General features: G+C 39.5%; 1 protein-coding gene across 1 annotated transcript in view; it reads right to left on the bottom strand.

Annotated features, from left to right (window-relative positions):
* Positions 1 to 20,166, bottom strand: part of KIF5A (kinesin family member 5A) — a 59,722-nt gene extending 39,556 nt beyond the window's left edge. The window contains exon 1 of the mRNA XM_029285683.1: positions 20,038 to 20,166. Within this exon, the coding sequence (XP_029141516.1) occupies positions 20,038 to 20,166 (129 nt within the window). The remainder of the gene's footprint in view (positions 1 to 20,037) is intronic.
* Between the last annotated feature and the right edge of the window lie 5,918 nt (positions 20,167 to 26,084).

Genomic DNA, 26,084 nt, shown 5'->3' with positions numbered 1-26,084 from the left:
AAATGTAAATGTTCGTTTGTTCAAAATCTTAAATCTCCGAAAGTTCTTCACCGATTGCTTTGAAATTTTGACACAACGTTGCATTCGAATACGTGCGTGTTTTTATATACCTACTATATAAATTATATAGATGTCACAGGTAAAAACATGCTTTTTTGAAAAACAGCACCATCTGTTGGACACAAGCATTGTGAAATTAAACATATTACAAAAGTGTACTGTCTCTTTTCTTTCTTTTCCATTTAACCAGACTGAGCCACAGCAACGCGTGGCCGGGTACAGCTAGTATATAATAAAACAAGCATAAATCTAGTTTTCTTTAAAGGTAAGTATTTGATAGGCGGTTTTTTAATTAAGAGATTTTTATCAGTGTTTAGATATTTCATCACAGTTGTTGTACAAACACACACACACACACACACACACACACACACAGGTTTTAGAATCCATAAGTAAAGCTCAGACAGCATAAAAATTAACCCACAAGACTGAAGAATTTAAAGAATGGCAGCTTTAGAGCCCTAACCCTACCTATATTCCTTGATGAACCATGCAGATGGATTCCTATAAAATGAGGTGGTGGTGAGAGAAGAAAAGTCATTGTGCTTTACAAAAGAATAGCCATTTGCATTGACAAAATGAACTGGGAATACCGTAGCACTGCACACCATGTGGTAAAATGAGAGAATAACCACATCGACCTGAACTACCTGTTTGTTAATCAGGAGCTTTATTAGCCCTGTGCAAAGTTCCCTTAGCCCAAGTTAGACTTGAGGCATTTTCTGAGGGAATGGCCAACCGAGAGTCATAGCTTCTTTGCTTTTGGCATCTTCAGATCATTTGTCTGTTGCCCACTTCCTCCTGGTTGAAGGCCCTCACACTCTTCTGGATGTATAAACAGGCCTGCTAACCCAATTTCAAAAACATCAGTAATATAAATAAATCTATATAAATAAAAATGTAAATGTTCGTTTGTTCAAAATCTTAAATCTCCGAAAGGTCTTCACCGATTGCTTTGAAAGTTTGACACAATGTTGCGTTCGAATACGCGCATGTTTTTATATACCTACTATTATATAGATGTCACACCTGTGACAGGTTAAAAACATGCTTTTTTTGAAAAACAGCGCCATCTGTTGGCTGAGTGAACGAGAGCCACAGCAACGCATGGCCGGGTACAGCTAGTAACTAAATAAAATAGCTGCTGAAAGTCTACTGTAACAATAATTCTATCAAGATTATGACTGAATGAAAATACCTGAGGGAACAAAAAGTATTTACCCTGGCGTTAGAAACATTAATAACTACGTTACCTCATGAACTTCCCCAGGGAGAAAACACCACAGCCTAACTATAATTGGTAGAGGACCGATACTGTGTCTTCTCAGCTAACAAAAGTGATGATCTTACCAGCTGGACCGACTGGTGTAGATGCAAGTAAACCTTTAGGTATACCAATTCTAAACTAGCTAGGATTTTAAAATCCAGTACTGGCACATAATATTGATATAAGTCTAGAGACTGTCTGGAAATCACAGCAACTGTTTGAAGCACAGATGAAGTAAATTTCAGTTCCAATCCCTTGGTCTTTTAGTAGCTATATTTTGGATTTATTACCATGCTTTTCAAAAGAAGCCCAGATTGAACATTTTATGATGATCTATCACAGATGACATGGGTGGTTTACAGGAAACATGTTACCTGCCAAGAGGTTATCTAAGAACTTTATTGTCTCATTTACAAGAGAACATAAATTTATGAGTCCTCCCAGATACTATATATATATCTTCACTCTTCACCAGAGCCATCTAGTGGCTAAAATAAACAACGACACTATCTGCACAGTGTTCACCAAAGGTAGAGTATAACAAAGAGTATAACAAAGAAATTAAACACAAATAGCACAATACAAAATTCACAATAAATAAATTAATGAAAATATCCAGTTATAAAATTCTTTCATCAATTTGGGCACAGAATGGTATTAGGTGAATTTTCTATTCATTCTTTTATATGAAATAGCATAGTATTACTGTATATACTGAACTGGTTTTATATTTGGAAAAATGCTTCTATGCATATTTGATTTTACAAGCTACATGAAGTAATAATTTGGTATTTAATTGGCATCAAATATTAGCATAAATATTAATTGCCATATATTAAGAATAAGCTCGACTACTTTCATTTTGGGGCTTGTAAATTTATGGAATATTGCTACCCTCAATTTGGTATATTATATTATATATAATAGGAAAATCTTTTGAGGCATATGGTTAGATTAAGACGCTGAAAGCAAAACATAAAAATTTTCTGCAAAACTATAATTGTAAATGAATTTAAACAAATTGTTCATTTAAATTTAGTGCACACATTAGGAATAATACAAGAAAACCCACTCTACTTAAGAAAAAAGAAAATTCTCCCCAATTTGCCTTTAAATATTATGGCTAGGTTCCTTGAGAATTATGATCATACAGATATCATTTTTGCTGATATCATTTTTGAAGGTAGTGGGATCCTCTCAAGCTTATAAGGTCCTTCCTTTATTTATGAGATTGATGAGAAAAATACACATTCAAGAATTCTAGGGAAGTATAAGAAGCAGAAAACTGAAAATATTGCAACTTATGAACTCAAAGATAATAACTACTTGGTTCTTCTGTGGTTGAACTGGATCCTGGTCCATTTTCATTTACAACCACAATTCTTAGCTGGATCTGCTAAGGCAGTGGTTCTCAACCTTTTTAATGCTGCGACCCCAACCGGTCGTAAGTCGAGGACTACCCAACCAGTCGTAAGTCAAGGACTTTCCCTGCCCGGGAGAGCCCCGCGTGCGTGGTTCCGCCCCCTGCGCCGGCCGAGGCGTAGCTGGCAAGCGGCAGAGACGGAGCAGGCCGACCACCAGCTGGCCCAGCCCAAGGGAGGTAAGACACCCGCTGGAAAAGGGGGGAAAATGGCGGACAGCCTTGCTTGGTGACCCCCATGAAATGGTCGATCGACCCCAAATGGGGTCCTGACCCACAGGTTGAGAACCACTGTGCTAAGGTGATAATCAGTTTCCTCTGTATGTGTTTCTTCTATCAGTGATAGAAGCATCCACCAAAATCCCATAATCTGCTTTGGGGGAGTCAAGGCAACTGTTGCTGAGTGCTCAGCCATCTTAGGATGCTGGAAGTGGAAAAGGAGGACAACACAGGGCATATGATAATTGTGTTTTGCAACCTAAGGAAATTAAAAGAAAGACTGGGAGAGAATGATAAAGACGCAAAACATAACAGAAAAGATATGAAATAGGGAAGAATTTTCCATTCATAAGCAGCGAGTGGAATGGCAATCACAGATTCAGCAGCAACCTCTTATTTTTAAAATGAAAAATACTAGATATCATGGCTACAGATACCACAGATGCATTTAAAATCAAGGGAGGTTAATTACAGATAGATCTTCTAGACCATTTGTTTAATAACTGTTCAAAGTTACAACGGCACTGGAAAAAATGGCTTATGACCAGTTCTCACACTTATGACTCTTGAAGCATCCCCACAGTCACATTATCCAACTTGGTAACCGGCATGTATTTACAATGATTGCAGTGTCCCAGGGTCCTGAGATCGTCACTTGCAATCTTCCTAAGGAGCTTCTAACAAGCAAAGTCAATGGGGGGAAGCCAGATTTATTTAATAACCGCATGATTCACTTATCAACTGTAGTGATTAGCTTAACAAACATGGCCAAATTAAGTCATAAAATGGGACGTAACTCACTTAACAATTGTCTTGTTTAGCAACAGAAATTTTGGGGCCAATTGTGGTCGTATGTCGAGGGCCACCCATGCTCTGAGCGAAACTATCCTAATCTTGTACTTTTGAAATAAAGAAACAGCCTATTGAAAATTAATTTATTGGTTGAAACCCTCTTTAAGTATTACTGTTACCTTGCTTCTTCCCATTGATGGGCCTTGTTTACTTAATTATTGGTGTTAAGTACCTGTAGAAACCAAACTGCTTTGTCAAAACAAATAAATTCTACATTCAAAACAATTTGATGGTGGAAAAAATATTTATGTAAAATAATTAGATACGTAACTCTTAAAATTAGATCATTCTGTTGGATATTCCGTTTCAAAAGTGACCACTATGTGCTTCCGAGTGTGTAAACTTGGTTCTTATATTTCTGAGTGGAAGATTTGTAAATATTTGTTTGCTTCTTCTTTGCGATCTAATGCTGCAATATCTGATATCCCATAGCACCCAATTTGAAAAATATTCAGCTATTATAATTGAATACTTTATCATCTTAAGACCATTTAAACAGCACAGGTCATCATGTCTTCCTATCATAAATTCCCTAAAGAATTATCTGCCGGATGAAGAAATAGTACAGTATAAGTCCATAGGTTCATTTCTCATAAGCCAGTTTAATTTGCACATTCCATCCTCAGTGTAATACATGAGTAATGACAGAATCTAATTTACCATTAATAGAAATTATGAAGTCAAAAACAGAGCAAGAAACAATCACAAACATGACCTTGAAATTGTATACTGTATGAGATTCTGATGTATGTGAGAGCTGTAGACACCCCTTGTGGTTACTGCACAAGATGCTGCTTACAATTTTTTAAAGACATTTTGCACAATGAGGGCTAGAAACATGGGTGAAGCAGTCAGAAACTGATGAAATAAGGAGCAATTATCCAAATCCAAGGTTATGTCTTTTAAGCTAGAAAAGATTTAAGTTACCAGCATCAAATTCCTGGGTGTGCAGCTAACAAATAGGCTGACTTGGTCGCTCAACAGTGAGAAACTGGTGAAGCGGGCACAGCAGTGCCTGCACTTTCTGCGTTGCATGAGAAAAGCACATCTTCCTTCCCCTGTCCTGACCACTTTCTACAGGGGGACAATCAAGAACATCCTGTCATACAGCATCACAGTCTGGTTTGGAACCATCACTGCTTCAGACAGGAAGGCAGTGCAGAGAGTGGTGAGAATGGCCAAAAAGATCATTGGCAGTTCCCTTCCTCCCATCCAGGACATAGCACATAAGTGTTGCTTGAGCAGGGTCCGTAAGATTATCTGGGACACTACACCTCCTCTTCACGACCTGTTTTCCTTATTACCTTCTGGGAGGAGGCTTCGTGGTATCCGTAGCAGAACATCCAGATTCAGCCATAGTTTCATTCCATACAGCATTAACCTTGTGAACTCTCAAGCTTCCTCCTTCCATTATATATTCAAGATGGACAGTATTTAATATTTATTTGCTACGTATATGTAGGGGTGTGGGTCTATACATATGTTGTTCATAGTATGTTTAGGTGTGTGTCATGTATGTATTTCACTTTGAGAGCTGGCAACTAAATGTCATTTTTGATGTGTGCCGTTGTGCCCACAGTAAAAAAAATGACAATAAAGGTTATCTTATCTTATCTACTGTTTAAGTAACTATTTATATATATACTAGCTGTACCCGGCCACGCGTTGCTGTGGCTCAGTCTGGTTAAATGGAAAAGAAAGAAAAGAGAAAGCGCACGTTTGTAATATGTTTAATTTCACAATGCTTGTCGGTATACAATATTTTTTGTTGTTCCATTGTCTGTGCAGATATAGATATTGCCTGGTTTGCTTTTACATCCAACAGATGGTGCTGTTTTTCAAGAAAAGCATGTTTTTAACCTGTCACAGGTGTGACATCTATATAATAGTAGGTATATAAAAACGCGCGTATTCGATGCAACGTTGTGTCAAAATTTCAAAGCAATCGGTGAAGAACTTTCGGAGATTTAAGATTTTGAACAAACGAACATTTACATTTTTATTTATATAGATATTATTGCCTCCCATGCTCAATCCATTTGTATTCTTGGTTTAAGGCTGATTCCCTCAAACATTAATTTCTCTATGACACATCAAAAGAAATGGTAAATGACCTCAATTGTATTGAAATAATGTAAGAGTTACAGTTATATTAGGCAAGTTGGCAGAAATTAAGAGAACTTGGATAAAGTTTTGAGAACATTTGACTAAATATAAAGAAGGAAACAAAAGGAAAAAGAGACAACTAAAGTATATAAAAGAAAAGAAAAAAATGCAAGAGACACATTTTGGCTCTTGAAAAAGTAAGCACTCTTTAAACAAGAATGGAATTCTACACTAAACTGGCACAACTTATAGCTATATTATTAGTTCATACAATCTTCCTATTAAATAAAGTTTTAACCCTTTACTAGGCAATCTGTTGCCTCATTGGCTAATCATTTCAAAGATATTTCATTATCAGCTTTCTCAGTGTCTTCAACAAAGACAGATCTTCTAATTTACTGCCTTCACTGGAAAAGTTGGAATACCTTCAGATTTGTATCTGCCTTTAAAGCACAATCAAACGCTATCACAAGAAATGTTATATGACATTTTGTATTATGTCACAAACTGTTTTTAGCCAATGCCAAGCTGTAGAGCACAGTCAGCACAGAAAATGTTTCATGACATTTTGTATTGTTATAAACTGCTTTATATTCATGTTTATGTCAGAAAAATGTTTTATAAAATTTGTCATATTTCCATTCCATGGGACTTATGGGTCCCAGATTTTGTTTGCATTCTTTAAGTTAACTAAGGCACCCTAGTTAAAAAGTTTTGTCTGACAATGCACCTTTCCCCCCAGTGAAAGATTAAAGGAATCAAAGTTTTAGTAGCATAAACAACTAATCTTCTGAGTAAATGAGGGACAAAATATAATCACCACGATGTAAAAAAGACGTTGAGACTCTAGAAAGAGTACAGAGAAGAGCAACAAAGATGATTAGGGGACTGGCGGCTAAAGCATATAAGGAAAGGCTGCTGGAATTGGGTATGTCTAGTTTAATGAAGAGAAGGACGAGGGGAGACATGATAGCCATGTTCCAGTATCTCAGGGGCTGCCACAAAGAAGAGGGAATCAAGCTATTCTCCAAAGCGCCTGAAGGCAGGACAAGAAGCAACAAATGGAAACTAATCAAGGAGAGAAGCAACCTAGAACTAAGGAAAAACTTCCTGACAGTTAGAACAATTAACCAGTAGAACAACCTGCCTCCAGAAGCGGTGAATGCTCCAACACTGGAAGTTTTTAAGAAGAGACTGGACAGCCATTTGTCTGAAATGGTATTGGGTTTCCTGCTTGAGCGGGGGGTTGGATTAGATGACCTCTAAGGTACCTTCCAACTTTATTATTATTATTATTATTATTATTATTATTATTATTATTATTATTATTATTATTATTACGACGACTATTATTATTATTATTAAAATAATATTTCCCCACACTTAAAATACTACACAGCCAGAAAAGAGCTGAACTGAAGATAACATCAATCTAAAAACATGTGACTTTTGAGGTTCTGCCAGCGAAACTGCAAACTATAATTATGCTAGGCCTTTGCTGAACTGTGCCCCCCCCTCCAATTTTGCTATGGAATCACCCCAGTACAGAGGCAAAAGTTTTTGCCCCAATCATGGACCAATTAAAACAACTGAAGGAGTGCATCTGTGTTAAAGCAGTACTAGATTAAGAGCTGCCTAACTCTTAAGTCAGAAGCCACCACACTGAGTAGACGCAGGCAAATGTAGCTCTCTGCATCCCTTGTCTCTTCCTCTTCACCCTATCGCGGAGATTTTCTGCAGTATGTACAGTTCTTCTCATGGTTGCCTAGCTACGGATATTCCACCTCTTTCCCCACCCCCATCCCCTGTGGGCTGTGGCTACTTCTCTTCTGCCTTAAGAGCAATCATCCTATTTGACTACAGGAATATTGAAGAAACCCACTGCAGGGATAGTAGTCATATTTCACATTCTGCGGCAGTAGAAAACATCAAGAGACAACCAGGCCATAAGTATGAAGAGCATTAGGTGCAGGGATGGAGAATCTGTGGTCCTCCGGTTCTTGCTGAACTCACATCATTAGTTCTGCTGGCCTGCAATTATTGGGAGGATGAGTTTAGCTGTTCTGGGAGGTCCCACAGTTCCCTGTGGATAACTGTTCTGGGTTCAATACAATAATCCCTTTTGTGTATTAGTGTTTCAGTTAAGCTGTTAATCACTGGCCACACTTTGAGTTTACTGTCCAATTTGCTGGAGGACATATGTTTTCCAGGCATCTGAAATGCACAGTAGGTTTTACTACAAATGGCTAGTGCAGTGGTTCTCAACCTTTTTAATGCCGCGACCCCAACCGGTTGTAAGTCGAGGACTAGTCGAGGACTAAACCGGTCGTAAGTCGAGGACTACCCAACCGGTTGTAAGTCGAGGACTTTCCCTGCCCGGGAGCGCCGCACATGCGTGGTTCCGCCCCCTGCGCTGGCCGAGGCGTAGCTGGCAAGCGGCAGAGACGGAGCAGGCCGACCACCAGCTGGCCCAGCCCAAGGGAAGTAAGGCACCCGCCGGAAAAGGGGGGGAAAATGGCGGACAAAAAAAATGGCAGACAAAAAAAATGGCGGACAGCCTTGCTTGGCGACCCCCATGAAATGGTCGATCGACCCCAAATGGGGTCCCGACCCACAGATTGAGAACCACTGGGCTAGTGTATACATTGAAACAAATAATTCTATCAAGGGACAGCAAAGCTAATTTAGGATGGCATGCCATTTACATCATGAAATCACACATTTCTACAGCAAGGCAATTGGCAAACAAGTCTATCAGAACAATTTACAAATAAAAAGGAATTGAATTGTCAATCTTAGACATCTGAAGTGACTTCAGCAAGGCTTCTCCTTCATTCCTTTCTAATCTAGTATTTACTTGGTAGTTCAGATAAGCAGCCCATAACCTAAATTATAAACTAAATTTTAAATTGCATAAAACCTCTTTAATCAACATGTGGATTCCTGCAATAAATTTAGGTCTATAAAATCACACTCCCATACTATGGGATATGTGGGATAAATGCTTAAACAACAATAGAAGGACAGGGAAATAGCATTTGCAATGTCTTTCATCAGTCTAGTTTAATTACCGGAGGGTGGGGGGGAAGGAGACTATAGAATCTTGGAAAGTAAATCAGCAAAACTCCACCCCTTATTAAATGAATTCATTAACACAGGACTTCTGTGAATCGTTTAATTTCTTTCTCCCAGATTATTAAACTGAATCGCTCTTTTGCCAGGGTAAGACAGAAACATCAATCTGGTCTTTGTATGTTTTCTTTTGTGTGCTCTTTTTCTTCATAGTTCTATTATCTATACAGAGTCTTAATTTACATCTTGTTAAAGGTCTGCCTGTTAAGAATGTCAAGGAATTAATGCCTGTAACAACCCTCATATTATGATCCTTCCTTAACTCTACATTCCACAACTACTTTGTCAAAGTCAGGAATGAAAGCCTTCTCCAGAATCCTATTTCCTTAATCTAGGCCAGGGGTGTCAAACTGGCGGCCCACGGGCCAGATGCGTCATGTGCAGGCCACGCTCACCCCGGATCTGCAAAGGCAAAAAATGTCGCGATACATCACGATACATCACGTGATGTGATTGAGTTTGACACCCGTGAACTAGGCCCAAATATTCCTTCCTAAATGTTCTATATTTTGTTTACTTACTGTATACTGTATTAAACTTCTCTTTTACTAAAGGGGCATATGGGATGTTCAGGGAGGGGAAGCATCTCTGATGGAGGTTATAGCCTTTTTAGAACTGCTGATTCGCCTTCGGGCACCGGCTGGCACTCAACTCTCACCTGTAGCTTTAAGTAGCTGTAACAGGTACAGTGACCACACCCCAGTAAACCATCTAGCAGATGGGCCAAGCCAGGTGAGGATAGCCGATGGGCCTTTGAGATAGAGGATTTGTCTATCCCAGAGTGGGAAGTCTGACCCTGAAAGATTGACTGGAGGAAATTAATCAACAGTCTAATGGCCAAAAAGGCAGGCCCGCCAGGCACTGTGGAGCACTAACAGCACACTGACGCATTTAGGCATCCTGATCTTCCACTGCAGCAGGACAGGTCTCCAGTCATATGTTTTGCATGCCACTGAATTAAAGTCTCTTCTGCCTAGAGAGTGTGACTGCTCCTGTACAATGGCTATTCCACTTAAAACTCCATCACCCATAAGATTCTGTTGGGCAATTCATCTTCATCTACAACTCATCTCCAAATCATCTTCATTGAAAATTCATTGAGCTTTGCCGCGATAGAGGAGCGGCAAAGCGACAGGTGAGGATGACCACCAGTAGTTGTAGTCACAAACCTGCGTATGGGTGGACTTTGGATCAGTAGTCATTCATCTCAGTACCAGGTCCACAGACATGTCTGGCAGCATCCAGGATGACTGGCAGGCCTTCTAGGATAGCACTGCCCACCTTCACATGAGAGAGAGGCTTAGAAGAAGTATCCTAATTGTCTGCCTCATAATATCTGGCTAGTTAACCTTGGCTAGAAAACCATCTACTTTATGGTCAAGAATCAAGAAAAATTAACAAAAGAAAACTCATTTTTGGAACTTGGAACATCCATTCCTTGCTAGATACAGCAAGGATATATATTAATCACTGTCCATTTTGAATACATAGCAGAAAGAGGAAACTTGAGAGTTCACAAGGTTGATGCTATATGGAACAAAAGTGGCTGAATCTGGATGTTCTGCTTCGGATGCCATGAAGCCTTCTCCCAGAAGGTAACAAGGAAAACAGGTCGTGAAGAGGATGTGTAGTGTCCCAGACAATCCTGCGGACCTTGCTCAAGCATTACTTATATGCTATGTGAATGGATAATACATTCTTTTGGAATGGGAAACCAAAGACTGACAACAGGACTCATGGAGTAGGTTTTGCAATCAAAACTGCTCTGCTGAAAAACATCTCTACCTACTGGAATAAATGAACACATTATGAACTTCCGATTTTGTCTTATCAAATCCTGGTATATCACCATTGTCAACACTTACACACCAATTCTCACAAGTTCAGATGAAGATAAGGAAGATTTCTATGAAGATCTGGACCAGACTGTTTAAATAACTCTGGCATGAAATGGAAAAACTAAACAGCAATGACCTGTGTATCAACAACACAATATTCAGACTTGCAATATTCAATACAAAACTATAACCCTACACTGGCACCTATTTGACTATGTCATAGTTTGTCAGCATAATCTCAACAATGTCACAATCACTCATGCCATGTAAGGTGCTAAGTGCTGGACAAATCATAGACTGGTCCAGTTAGTCCTCAACTAGCACTTTTTATTATTATTTTATTTATATCCCTTATTATTGTTTATAAATAACACAAGCTGGTGAACATATCTAATCCTCCTTCCTCCTCCTATTTTCCCCACAACAACAACCCAGTGAAGTGTGTTGGGCTGAGAGAGAATCTGGTCACCGAGCCACTTTTTGATGCCTAAGGAGGGTCTAGAACTCATAATCTCCTGATTCCTAGGCCAGCACACTAACCATTAAACCAAATTGGCCCCTTTACATCATAAGCAATGAAAGACTATCAGAAAGTCATTCCACATTGGCAGACTACAAAACCCAGACCTAATCCAATGACATCTGTGATGCCCTCATTGTGGTTCTCTATATACTGTAAATAGGGGAAGCAAATCAGACTATGGAAACCACAGAGCTATCTCACTGCTGTCTATCACAGGCAAGATCTTTGCCTGCATTCTCCTGAACAGACTTGTCACTGTCTTGAAAAGGAACCTCCCAGAGGCCTAGTGGCCTTCAGCCAGAATGGAGTACAGCAGACATCATATTTGCTGTGAGGCAAGTCCGGGAGAAGTGCATTGAGCAGAACAAGCCTCTTTAGTTGGTCTTCATTGACCTAAAAAAGGCATAGGGAGGCTCTCTGGATCAACCTGAGATGTTATGGATGCTCAAGGAAATTTGTGGAGTTAATTCAGCTACTCCACAACAGAATGACAGAACAGATTCTTTACAACAATAGTACATTAATTACATTTGCCATTTCCAGTGGGATAAAACAGGATTGTATGCTAGCCTCAATCCTGTTCAATCTGTTCTTCATGTTGTCCCTTACTATGCTGTGGTGGTGCAGTGGTTAAAATGCAGAATTGCAGGCTAACTCTGCTCACACTACTAGGAGTTCGATCCCTTCAATCCTGACCAAGTCAAAGTTGACTGAGCCTTCCATCCTTCCGAGGTTGGTAAAATGGGGGCCCAGATTGTTAGGGGCAATATGCTGACTCAGTAAAACCACTTAAACAGTGCTGTAAAACACTGTGAGGCAGAATGTAAATCTAAGTGCTATGGCTATTGCTATGCAGGGTCTGCAGGAGAGAGTGTACATGACCTTAGTTGCTTGAATGCATAGACTAATTTTTTCCATAGTCACTGAAGAAACCTTCTTTGCTGATGACCATGTGCTCCGGGCACAAAGACAGTGATTCAGAGTTTATGCTGAACAAATTCTCAGATGCTCAAATTCTCTTCAGCCTGAACAAGACTGAAGTACTTTACCATCTCGGGCCAAATACCAAGCTTGTAGAATTTTAAAAAAAATCACTGTTGACAACACATAACTGATAAATATAAACAGCTCCAAATGCTTGGGAAGCATCCTCTTGAGCAATAAGTCTTTGGGCAAAGAAATTGACTTTCAGATCAGCAAGGCCAGCCAGGCATCAGGGTAGCTGCGTACTAGAATGCTCAATCAACACAACATCCATATCTCCACACAGTGAAAGTCTATAAAGCTGTGGTTAACCTTTCTCTTCTAGATGGATGTGAGTCCTTGACTCTGTACCCCAAAGGCACATCAAAAAACTGAAGAAATTCCACATGGACTCTCCACTCCATCCTAGGCATTTATTGGCAAGACCGTATCTCTCGCTTTGAGGTCCTGGATCCTGTAGAGTCCACCAGCTCTGAGTCCCTGATTATTAGAGTCCAGAGGAGATGGGTGGGACATGTCATCAGAATAGATGATCGTCGTATGCTTGCCAGTTACTCTATAAGTGTACTGGAATCTGGGAAGAGACCTTGGGGTTGACTACTCACACGCTAAAAAGGGCTCTGAAAAAAATTCTATGCCACTGTGGACATCCAGCCACAGAAGCTAGAAACTGCAGCTGCTGCCGGCAAGCCCTGTGCTATGAAACCTCCATAAGTGCCACCAAAAACTGATTGAAAACTGTGACCAGAGTCACAGAATAATACCAAGAGATACTACAATAATGAATTTCCAGTGCCCCCACTGTGTGCTAGACTATGTTTTCAGACTGGGACTGCAGAGTCAGTCTTCTTCATATTTGGATTACTCTACAGATTGTCCTCGACTTAACAATAGTTCATTTAGTGACCGTCTGAAGTTACAACGGCACTAAAAGAAGTGACTTATGACTGTTTTTCACACTTATGACCATTGCAGCAGCCCCATGGTCATGTGATTTACATTCGGATGCTTGACAATTGGTTCATATTTACAACAGTTGTAGTGTCCCTGAGTCGTGTGATTTCCTTTTGCGACCCTCTGACAAGCAAAGTCAATGGGAAAACCAGATTCACTTAACAACGGTGTTACTAATTTAACAACTGTAGTGATTCACTTAAACAAATGTGGCAAGAAAAGTCATAAAATTTCTCACTTAGCAACATAAATTCTGGGCTTAATTGTGGTCGTAAGTCGAAGACTGCCTGTATTAAACTATGCAGGAGGTTATTTGCTCTGTTACATTTCCATTTTAATTCAATAACAAAGCTATCTCTCTTCCATACTACAGTCTATGGCCAATTAGAGAACAGGTCTGTCATGCAAGTTTCAAAACTAGTCACTCTAGGTCAGACATGTCAAACTCACAACGTCATGTGACGTCGCACGACGTATTGGAGCTTTTTCTCCATTGCCGGCAATGGGGTGGGCGTGGTTTCCTGGTGACCCATCCGGCACGCGGGCCGGCAGTTTGACACCCCTGCTCTAGGTGATATTTCTATACACATTTTTATAGTAAAAAAAAAAAAACAGTATCAGGAGTATCCATACAGCTTCACAGTTAGAAATAAAAATACTACATTATAGAAGACAATCTCACTAGGAAAATTAATCTTACTTCCCTTTTGGTAAGATGGGATTGTTCAGCTATTTAGAAGATTACTTTGACAATGAGCAAAATAAGCAAGCCAAGATAATAGGTATCCTGTCCCTTAGTAAAAATATTTCATAGTGTAGTTTAATAACAATTTACTGTATTTGATAGCTATAAGGAACATAAAATCCAGCACAAAATGGAGTGAGTAGCCTGGTTTTCTCCTTGGTTAAACCTAGCAGGTTGGTTCAGAAGGGACAAATTAAATAGAATGACCAAGTATTCTACCAATATTTGGTTTAAGAATTAGAGGACCCATCACTGGTAAACACCTGTACAGCAGATTTTGAAGGAGCACAGTCTCTTGTAGTAGTTTATACTATGGTGAAGGAATAGTATATGGGTTCCATTTAAAATCTAGTAAGTATTGTTAAATATGAATTTCAATACACAAATTAGAATAATGAAATTATCTCCCCTTTCCTTTTCACAGGGAATTGATTTCTTTCTACCTTTCTGCACAAACGGTCATCCAAGTTACAACTCAATTGGTTTTTTACAAGGTAGATGTTTATATCTGCTAAGCATGTGCTTCCATGCCAAAAACCTCTTAGCAGGTTAGTAAATCATTCTGAAGGTTATAATGGTGATGACTTACAAAATATATTACCTGCTTAGCATCATCACAAAACAATAAACTCTTACACAAAATACTATAACTCATTGGGAATGCAAGTCCTCCCCAGTAGAGAGCAAAGCCACCCTGCACACTCTGGGAGACAATCTCAACCACAGAAGATTCAAAATGGTCCCTCTAACCCAGGGGTGTCAAACTCGCAACGTCATGTGACGTGTTGCAACGTATCGTGACTTTTTCCCCATTGCCGGAGCTGGGGTGGGCGCAGTTTCGCCATGACCCATTTGGCCCATGGGCCGGCAGTTTGACACCCCTGCTCTAACCCTTCTTGAGTACAGTAGAAGTAAGTTAGGAGATACAGATGCCAGGCAGCTGGCAGGAAACTATAGCCCCAAGAGGTAGGCAAAGGTTGAATGCAACAGACCAGTAGCCACGCAGCTTCTGGCTGAGGTGCAGAGATGGAAAAAACTTGATTTTCTGTGGATACTGCTTAAGACACTCCATATTGTATAGTAAAGTGTTGCTGCTGTTTTGCTATGAGAGAGTTGAGGGAGCAGACAGTAAAAGCAGTATCCCAAAGGTGCTTTTTCACAATGCAACAGGACTTTTTTGTTTTTCTTTGAAGATGTTTCGCTTCTCATCCAAGAAGCTTCTTCAGCTATGACTGGATGGTCCCTGGATGGATTTAAATGGTACCTTTATATTTTCTAACCTGCCTGCTTCCTAGTTCTGTAAAGTTCAAATGTAAGAAATGGCAGCAAATAGCCATTTTGGCTGGGGAATTCTGGGAATTGAAGTCCATGTATCAGGAGGGTGTCCAAGTTGGAGGAAAAGTGAATCTAAAGGTTGCTCTATATCAGTGATGGCAAACCTTTTAGAGACCGAGTGCCCAAAATGCAACCCAAAACCCACTTATGCATCGTCGGGTGCCAGGAGGGCGTGGCCCATTGGGTGGGTGTGGCCCATTGGGTGGGCATGGCTGCAGTGGTAACGGCAGACTGGGTGGGACTAAAAAGTTCAATCAATCAATTCCAACTTTGCAAGATCTTTTTTTTTCCGTGAGAAGTTGAAATTGACTGATTGAATCTTTTTTTTTTTGTACATGGTGGTGGAGGTCTAAAGCGAAACCCAGCTGAAGGCCTAGGACTGGGGCGACGGTGCGCGTGCCCACAGAGAGGGCTCTGAGTGCTGCCTCTGGCACCCGTGCCATAGGTTCGCCACCACTGCTCTATATCTTCATTGCCATAAATAAGAAGGTAAATCTAATAAAAATTAATATTACAATATTCATTGGAAACGATGGTAAGTATTTTTGCTTTTTTTGCATTCTGAAATTTATATGAGTGAGGTGGGTGATTTTTACAAAAATGGCTTTACAGTGTTGTCATTCTACTCATAGAATGATTTCTGCAGAAGAATTTGCACATTGTCTATACTTTGACTTTTGTTTTTGTTCTAGCAGTACTTTTAACTTTCAACTTTCAGTCTAAAAGTTAGCTTGTTCCTTAATCCTGTTTATGCTATTTTTCTTCCCTGTTGCTAGTTTTATGCTGTATTCTATTGCTAGTATTTCTAGTCTGCTTTGAATATTTTACTGTTTCTAAAAACTGCAACAGAGTTTTCTATTTATGTATGGTACAGTATAGAAATATTGTGACTAAACCAAATAAGCACAAATTAAACATTTAATTTAAAAAAAATAGACTGGAGAGGTTTTCTACCAACGCCTATGCTGTTTCTATTTATTTATATATCTAATTTAGAAATTATCCATCTCCCTCACAGAGGGATTCTGGGCAATGTACAAGTAAAATTTAAAAACATAAAAACTAAATATTTTATTAGGAGACGAAGACAGTTAAAATTCAAAAGGCAAGGAGAGGACCTTCTTATCAGCTACCATGAAGTTTCTTCTCCCCCTTTTAAGATAAGGCAAAAGTTAATTCTGACCCATGTCAGGCGAGAGAAGAGAAGAATAAATGATGGGATGTGGTAAGAAGTAGCTAAGGAAGAAGTACTGGGGCAGTTCTTCCTTTTGCTGACTCTGCTGGTAGAGTGGAAGTTCCATTTTTTAAGTTGCACCATGCATCCTTTTAAATTCCCATTTACAACTATGGAATATTTAATTACAGAGGTCCACAAACTTGACTACTTTCAAAGACTAAAGGATTCTAAATATAGGTAAATCATATTGCATATTGCGTGACTGATTTAGCTGTGATAGGCCTCCCAGAAACAGAGGTTCCTATCAAGTCCATGAGCAGACCGGGATTGTCCAGATCAGCCTTCCCTCAGGAAATAGTTCCCAGTTGTTTTGAATATCACCCCAGCCAGATCTTCCATTATTTATGATGGTGAGGATCAGTGGTGGGATTCAGCCAGTTCGCACCATTTCGGTAGAACCGGTAGCTAATCTTTTGTTGCCCAGGCCTAGAATGGACTTCCGGAAGCGGCATCCACACAGAGAACCGGTTGTTCACATATTTGAATCCTACCACTGATGAGGATGATAGGTTTAGAATCTGCCTCAACTGGATATTAATCAGGATAGAGAAACCTGTGTACATGTTGTTGCTTAAAATCCTTTACAATGGAGGCAAGACATTTTTCAATGATGCAAGGCTATCGTTAATTTTTCCCTTTTTCTGCAGGATCGAAGTGATGATGAAGTGGGTTAGATGGTAATGTGATGTTGTCAAAGAGGGATTGGTGTGATTTCTTCAGGTTAGTTATCTTTAGGATTTTTTTCCTAAAAGATCTAGATTGTACTGGTACATAGCAAAACATGACATGTGGTTTCTTTTACATATACTGAATAATGAAGAGAAATACTTTCACCATTTTGTAGTGATTAGTTGCTTGTATTTAGCAACATAATTTCTGGAAAATATTAGGGTTTCAGAAAGAAGGTTCATGAATTGCATATGGTTAACTTCTGTTGTATAGCGAGAGATAATAATAATAGCAAAAAAAAAGGTACAGGAGTCATGAAGGCTCCTTAGAACATGTTCAAAAGCAACAATGCTTTCACCATTTTTACCACGACTAGAGAATCATAAAAGATATAAGAATAATTTTCCCAGAATATTTCAGGAGAAAAAAAGCTACAGCTAAATAGACAGATTTCCTTGATGTGTAACAAAATCAGTTATTAACATAAGTTCTTTCCAGCTGAAAATTGGTTCAGCATCAATGGGAAAAAAAATCAGCAAATCAAATAATAAATACATCATCACTATTGCTCATTCCAGGTGTCCTGGAATGGATGCAAGCAGATAGAGGCAGATTGTAAAATCAGTGGCTTTACCTATTGCCACAGGCAAAGGAGACCCCCCCCTCCAAAACACACACACACACACACACACACACACCCCTTGGAGCCATGTGCAATCTCATCTGGAAAGCAGTAAAGAGCAGAAGATCAAGATGACGGTGGCATCAAAACAAAGATGTAACCTAGAAATGGATCTAATAATGGCCTAGAGCTGAACACAAAGGAAGGGAGTGGTACCTAGGAAAGAAGGCTCCTAGTCATTGCTCTGAGAGATGACCAAGCAGCTGAGCCCAGGCATCCTGCTGCCTGCTCTCTCTGCAGTGAAATTCATGCCTCATTGTGGTTTTCTTCCAAAGGAAGAAGAATGGGGTTGTCTTTCAGGAAAGGCATAAATCTACCCAACTTCAAGTGCCTAAATGAATCCATCTCTTAATAGACCAGTCTTAACTGATCTGGTGATAACTGGGGTAGAGCGTAAGCAATTTTGAATAGTTTGATTGTAGTTCAAATGAACAGATAACTGCAGTTCAGATTTTATAAAGAAAGAAAGGAACGACACAAATTGTGAACACAGGCCCATCGTGTTCAGGAGCTCCACTGAAAATCTCTGCTGAACCCACCAACTGGAATGACTTTGCAGTGCAGCAGGACCAAATCAAAAAGGCCTTTTTTTTTTTTTTTTTTTAACATGCCAGCCTTTTCCAAGCCAAGGCAAGAGAAAACAACTTGACATCAGAGTGGAAAATAAATTTGAGATCACAGGCCTTAATTTGCCGGTGCAATAGGAAAGCAGTCAGGCCATGCTGATTGCCCTCTGCTGCAAGGGACTAGGGAGAGATCCTGAAAGCATAAATTCATGTGCGGTAAAGTAGACTATTTGGGAGTTTGAATCCTCCCATATACCACCAGTAGCTGGGTCATCTTGAGTGCAAACCAAACTAATCTTAATTTAATATCTATCAGTTGTGGCCAGTGGATGAACCCTAAATTACAGTTTAAAGACTAGTGAGGTAGATTATTCATCTGCTGGCCCTCTGCAAAGTGACAACTAGCTACTTCTTGAACATACACAACCCTTTTTAGTCCCCCAATTGTAACCAGCTACTGATAAAATAATGGCTAGTGGCATTGGTCTATTATGAGAGGAGGGTTAAACATAATTGTTCAGCATGGTAACAGCATATATGTGTTTCTACTCCAAGCAAAATCAGTCACGACTCCTCCCCTTAGTGGGTATATTTAGCTCCCGAAATAGCCAATCGACAAAACCCCAGAATATAACAAAAAAAGCAAACTCAGTGACCCCAAGGACAAGCTTCAGGGGCGTTGTCAGACATGTGTAAACAATCTGCCGACTATTTAGCAAGCACCTGCATAATTTGTATTCTTATACTTATGAATGAAACTGGCACATGGAGCATTATGGAGATGGATAGGATGCAGTGGGAATTGCCAGAAAAATTTCAATTGTTAATGTTGGAAAATCCAATTAGACATCAACTTTTCATCTTTGAGTGAATATTCTATAGGTGGGGATATGGAGGAGAAAGAACAGGATAATTTAAAGTTGAACTAACAGAATAATTTTAAGGTTTGGAAAGAGAAGAAAATATAGCACTTGCAAAGAGATTTAATGGAGAGAAACCAACATTGCATTTGCTATGAATTTTTGTTTTGTTTTCCATCTAATTCTAAGAGGTTCCTTTATTTTTTTTCCCAGGAGTCAAACCAATAGCTAAACTAGCCACACCCAGTGGCTTCAAGGATGCAAACACAAATAAAAAAAACCTCAAAGCATCTTTTTACCATTATCAATTTTCCCTTGGACAGATGGAGAGGCGCCCTTGTTTATGATGATAGCTTTTAAGCTAGCAGGAAGATATAAAAGATTCCACCTGGATGGCTTCTTAGCACACAAAAGAGCTGAATTTAAGCATAGATTCAGCTGGCTTTAAGAGCATCCGGCTCTTGTATTCAAGGGCAATTTGCCATCCAGAACAGGCCTTACTAAGAGGATCAAGAAGTGAAAGCCTTTCATTTCTGAAGCATTTCCAGACAGATGTACACATTTCTCTCACCTCCAGTATTTGCTTACCCCAATGATGACGGTGTCATCGCCCTGGAAAACCGGGATGAATTTATCTCCCCGTATGATCTCCGACTGATTCAAGGGCCGGAACCTACAAAGCACCTTGATGCTGCATTCATTGATTTCGGTAGTCATGCTGGCTGGGCAATGGAGCTCTGTCTTGGTGTGCAGCTTTTGTAGCTAAAAGGAGTGAAGAGCAGCAGGAGATGCAATTCCCAAGGAAAAATGAGAGACAGAGGGAGGCAAAAGCAGGTTGCACACAGGCACTCTCGAAAGAAGGATCACAAAGGGGAAGCCTTTCCTAGATTGTCACCCCACAGCAGCAGAGCTGTTGGCTCTCTTGGCTGGGTTGGTAAGTCTTCCGTGCCTGTGGTACCCTGGGATGCTGCTTGCAGTGCCTGTATCCCCCTCCTCCTGCTGCAGGAATCGGCAGCATCAGCATCAGGCAAAAGGGTTGGGCTCTAGCTCAGGGTTAATACTTTTAAGGTGGAACAATTCCAGTGCCTTAAGGTGGACATGAATTTTTTTTTTAAAGAACTGCACCTTCCAGCTAGTCTCTTCACTTGATATTCCAGTTGGTAGCAGTTACTTTGTTCCCTCTATTCTTTCCAAATACAAAATAGTACAGGGACCCTATAGACAGTAGATGTATAGCAGAGAAAATATTGAAAATGAGAGTTTGTCATGCAAAGTATAGAAAAGTTACTTTTCCTCTTGTATGCAGCTGGTAAATTTTTAAAAGATTCTCCTTTATTTCAGAAATATTCAGAAAGAAAAAAAAATCACAACTGAATGGGACTTGAGTGGTGTGGAATTAATTCAAAGCCATCACTGAAAAATTTATTGTTTATAAAAGATTGAAAATAGCAAATTTGATTATTTCAGATTGGTTTTAAGAGAGCTCCAAACAAATGGGAATAAGAATTGAGCAGGTCTTTTATAAATTGAGGAAAATTTTATTAGTAAGGACAGACAAGTCAATGTAACTGGCAATGCCTGTGGACTGAATTGCTGAAAGGTGCTTCCAACTCATTATGTAGGAATGAGGCTTAAGGAGGTAGTATCATTAATGTATTCAACCAATAATAGGATCGATTAATCCATGAAATCCACACAATAAGCAATATAATGCTTGCATATGTTTACATGACTAAGCAATGAGTGACAGTATCTGATGGTACTGAAATGGAACATGTGAAGAAAAGGACAAATAATTTCTCAAAACAGTCATGCAATTTTGTTTTGATTCTCATCTTATGACTATAGAGAGCATAGAGCCAGAACTGGAGTTACTTGACCTGAAAATGAACGGTGTGCAGGTCCTACACAGTGACTGCGAATAGCTTATTTTTTAGTGTCTAGTCATAGAACATAATGGAATTATGTAATGCTGGTAGAATAATGTCTACAAGATTATATCTGCTCAGTCCAGCCCTTGTGCTGGTTCTTCCTTCATCACCTGAGATAAAAGTTGACAATTCTACTCCAAATGAGTGATTGAATCAGATATATGTTTTCCTTTCCTTTTAAAGACTATGGCTTATTAATTTGGGGTGTGTGAATATTCTGTTCCTAGTTATTTAAAATGAACGAACTTTTTGACTGTTTTTTAAAACACATTTTTAGCATGCTATCAAGAAGTGCTCATACTTTCACAGGCTTGAGTTTAGTTCAAATCTAGGTTCATAAATGTTTGGGGCTCGTAGATGTACTCGGAATGAAACCATATCCTGGGAACTCTCCCAAAATAACTGCTACAGTGGGCACATCAAGCCAATGGTCACTAGAAGCCAAATGAAGAATATTGCTACTCACCATCACCTGTAGCTTCCTGGAATGCTGTCCACTCCTTCTTATTTCTGGATTTTTCAAACATTTTCAAATGTAGCTTGCTGCTGTGGCTGCCTCCCATCTTTTCTATTTTCTAAGAATGTGTCAGGTGTACATGAAGGGCCCAGATTTCTCTTATAAGTCAGTCTTTGCTTTGCTGCCTGCTGATTTCCTATTAAAAAAAATACTGAATCTTTAAATAAAGGAAGAGCATGGAGCCTGTGGCTAGCAAAGTAAATATCTACAGGCACCATTTTGGGAACCCAGTGTATATTGCTCAGTGCCCAGATGTTCCTTAAAAGTCCTGGCATTAGAAACAAAATGTAGGATTGTTCCACATTTAATACGCCAAACAGGATTAACGTACATTTCAGCATAGGTACAAATGGTCTCAAGAAGAGTGAGATCTAATATGGGCTAAATTAATAGATCATCTACCACTTTCAAAATCTTGCTAGCTTATGTGGAGAAAGATTCTTCTTCCCTTTATTATTGTTTTTTCAAATGCCCTCTCCTTTTGAACATAACCACTGATGGCAACACCTTGTGACTTTGGTTGAAAGAAAGCTAAGCATGGTCAGTCCTGGCTTGTACTTGGATGTGTTGGAAGAAAAGTCTTCATCCTGGTTCATCCAAGCTGGGAATAAACATGGCAACTGCTTTGGGAAGAAGGTTGTAGTTTATTGGAGAAAAAAGCCAGACAGGAAGATGGCTCTGGCAGAAAAGAGAGAGAACACATGTAGGGAGTGGATTTTTTATACCCTCTGAAGCCTTTTGTTTTGAGTTGTTTCCTGTTCCTGTGGCATGAACTTTGAACTGAGTCTGAGTGTGCTTTTCTGGGCCTTGGTATCCGTGGTTTAATCCTATTATGTCCCAAAGGTCATATCCTGCTTCCCTGGGGCTGGGCTAATGACTCTTAAGAGTTTGGGTAAGGTATGCAGATTTTAGGTCTTTGTCTTCTTAATCTTCTAGCTCCAACTTTCTTGAATGGTCTGCATCTGCATTTGTACAGAGCTGGTTTCTGCTTGGGGGAGGCAGACTTGGGGCTATTAAGAAAACTGGGCATGCTTTCCTGCCTCTTCAAGATCCTTTGAGAAAATATACTTTTTTCTGCCCTTTTAATATTTCCTTCTCTGGGGGGTGATTTCCCACAGATGGGAAATGGATGGGAAACCTAGGAAATCCCACCGTAGGATGGGAGGCTGAAAAACATCATGGAAGGCAGTGACAAACCATTGCCATTTGTTGCCAGACATTACCTATGTGCATTAAGTCACCAGAAACAGACCTTTTTTCAAAGAAGACCTTTTTATATATATAATGGACTAAACCTGAGATTGGAACAGGAATGGAACCCAATCCTAGAATCGAAGAATGAATCAGTTTTATTGATCCAGTGGCTTCTAGGCTGTTTCTGTTGTTGTTGTTTCCCTGATAAGGACACCCATGCTGGCAATTCACCCTTGCATAATTTTCTAACTGGGCCACCCAGGTAAAGGTTCCCCTCCTGCTGATGAAACTTCTTTGCAAGGCTTTCTGCCCATGTCTAACCTTCAAATGGCATTAGGGCTGAGCTATATTTTTCTCTAAGGAAATCTACGAAAACTATTTGTACTCGTATATAGGTACTCATGTATACAGTACTGGGCCTTAATGTATAATATTAAAAATGTATATAATTTTAAATAAGAAAGTCATGTGAATCAGCTTTTATTTATGTCAAGAGATCATAGGCTGATACAACATTTGTTCTGACTAAAGCACAGGTTTGGGGTACACCGAATTTCTCACGGGGCTTAAGTTGGCAATAATTGTCCTGCAATATGTTACAAATCCAGCTCTTTATTCGGTGCTGCAGGAATAGGCTTGAAAATGGCTACATAATTGGAGTTATTCCTACCACCCCCTTTCTCTAAGCTTCTAAGTAATGGCCCAGCCAGGAAGATATGCATACAGTAAAACCTTTTAATCATCACCACTGTTACTCTTCCAAGAAACAGAGAGCCATTTGGGCAGATATTGCAAAAACAGCAGAAATCAGTGGAAGTCTGACACATGAAGACGTAACGATAGCAGAAATGCAGCCGCTTTTTGCAGCAGGCAAGAAGACAAGAGCAGAACAACTACAATAATTGGCAAAAAGGGTTCTCTTTCTTCCGGATGGATTGAACTAAGTGAAGCTTGAAAAAGGAATGGCTGAGAAAAGAGAGGTGAAATCTGTGACCTGCTTGCAGGTCTTTGGGTTCTTTGAGACATCAGATTGGATACCGATGAGAACACCAAATGCCTCATTAAATGGCCCTTCTTCTGATTCAATCTGGAACAACAGTTCTTATGGTATATACAGTGCTACATGTTCAGTGTCATATTTTAGCACAGTAGCCATATGCTGCAGCATTAAACAGAGGGATGCAGGGCACTGTAAAATAATCAGTTTGATGATAGACAAGGACTGAAGAGGCCATGCTGAAACTGCTACTCAGAGTTACAGCTAGCTGAGTGAATTTGGGCCTCTGAATAATCTGCTCCACAGCATTGAGATACTGTATATGGAGAACACAAGAAGAGAGAAGCCAAGAATGGTACTTTAGTCTCCTTGAAGACCAATTAGATATATGTCACTTGTGTGTTATATGTAATTTAAACATTTGTGGTGGTGCAGTGGTTAGAATCCAGTATTGCAGGCTAATTCTGCCGATTGCCAGCAGTTCAATCCTCACTGGCTCAGGGTTGGCTCAGGCTTCCATCCTTCCGAGGACCCAGATGGTTGGGGGGGGGGCAATATGCTGACTCTGTAAACTGCTCAGAGAGGACTGTAAAGCACTATGAAGCATTATATAAATCTAAGTGCTATTGCTAGAAGTGAAGGCCACACAGGATGGATTTTGTAATACTTAAAACATGGATTTGTAGTACTGTTGCACCTGCTAACTAACATGGCTTTTCTGGAAGGTTAAGGCTTTCAATACAATTAAAAAAGCAAATTTAAAATACAAGAAAATCCATATTAGTTAGCCAATGCAACAGTACTACAGAAACCATGTTTCAAGTATTACAAAGTCCATCCTATGTGGCCTTCAAAAGGAAAGCATACTCTGCTTAAGGGATTTTGCTCCCGAGTTCAGGACTAGAAGCCTTTGGATGCTTACATTTGCTAGCAAGCCTCAGAAAAAGTTCCATTGCAGCAGTGCTTAATGTGCAAACAAATGGACAATAAAAAAGGTAACCACAACCTATTAATTATATCCCCAAAAGAAGTTTGAGAACTATATTTTAATCATTTTACATATTTTTAATTGATACATACTTCTAAGAGATTTAGAATGTTAAAATGATGAAATGTTTACCTAGTAAAGACCAATTTAGCATAAGTAATACTAGGCCTCAATGAGAATACGGCAAATTAGAAACAAATAAGTAAGTAAGGAGCACAAGACATAATAATAATAATAATAATAATAATAATAATAATAATAATAATAATAATAATAATAATAATAATAATAATAGTAAAGTTGGAAGGGACCTTGGAGGTCATCTAGTCCAACCCCCTGCTCAGGCAGGAAACCCTATACCATTTCCAACAAATGGCTATCCAGTCTCTTCTTTAAAACTTCCAGTGTTGGAGCATTCACCGCTTCTGGAGGCAGGTTGTTTCACTGGTTAATTGTTCTAACTGTCAGGAAGTTTCTCCTCAGTTCTAGGTTGCTTCTCTCCTTGATTAGTTTCCATCCGTTGCTTCTTGTCCTGCCTTCAGGCGCTTTGGAAAATAGCTTGACTCCCTCTTCTTTGTGGCAGCCCCTGAGATATTGGAACACTGCTATCATGTCCCCCCTCGTCCTTCTCTTCGTTAAACTAGACATACCCAATTCCAGCAGCCATTCCTTATATTATTTGTACATTGTACATCTAATGAAGAAAGCTCTGGAGACTTAATTGGAGAAATGCTTTAATTCTATCTATATCACATATAAGTTTACATTTGTGTATGTCTATAGTGAACGTATAAATAGTACAAAACGTGTGTGCAGAAAGAGAGCTCTACAAAACCTTCAAAAGAGATGCTTGGTTTTATTTTATTTTTTTCATTAGCAAAGTAAAGTAGCTGTATGCTGCAGAGAGACGCATGTGAAAATAGCCCTGAGCAGTTTAAAAGCAGTCATATGAATCTGATAAGAGATGCAGCTCCTCTAACAATTGAATAAACGTTTCATATGTGCTCC

Source organism: Protobothrops mucrosquamatus, unplaced genomic scaffold (genome assembly GCF_001527695.2).
Source record: "Protobothrops mucrosquamatus isolate PMUCROS unplaced genomic scaffold, P.Mucros_1.0 scaffold2064, whole genome shotgun sequence".
NCBI lineage: Eukaryota > Metazoa > Chordata > Lepidosauria > Squamata > Viperidae > Protobothrops > Protobothrops mucrosquamatus.
This window is presented reverse-complemented; position numbering and strand designations above follow the sequence as displayed.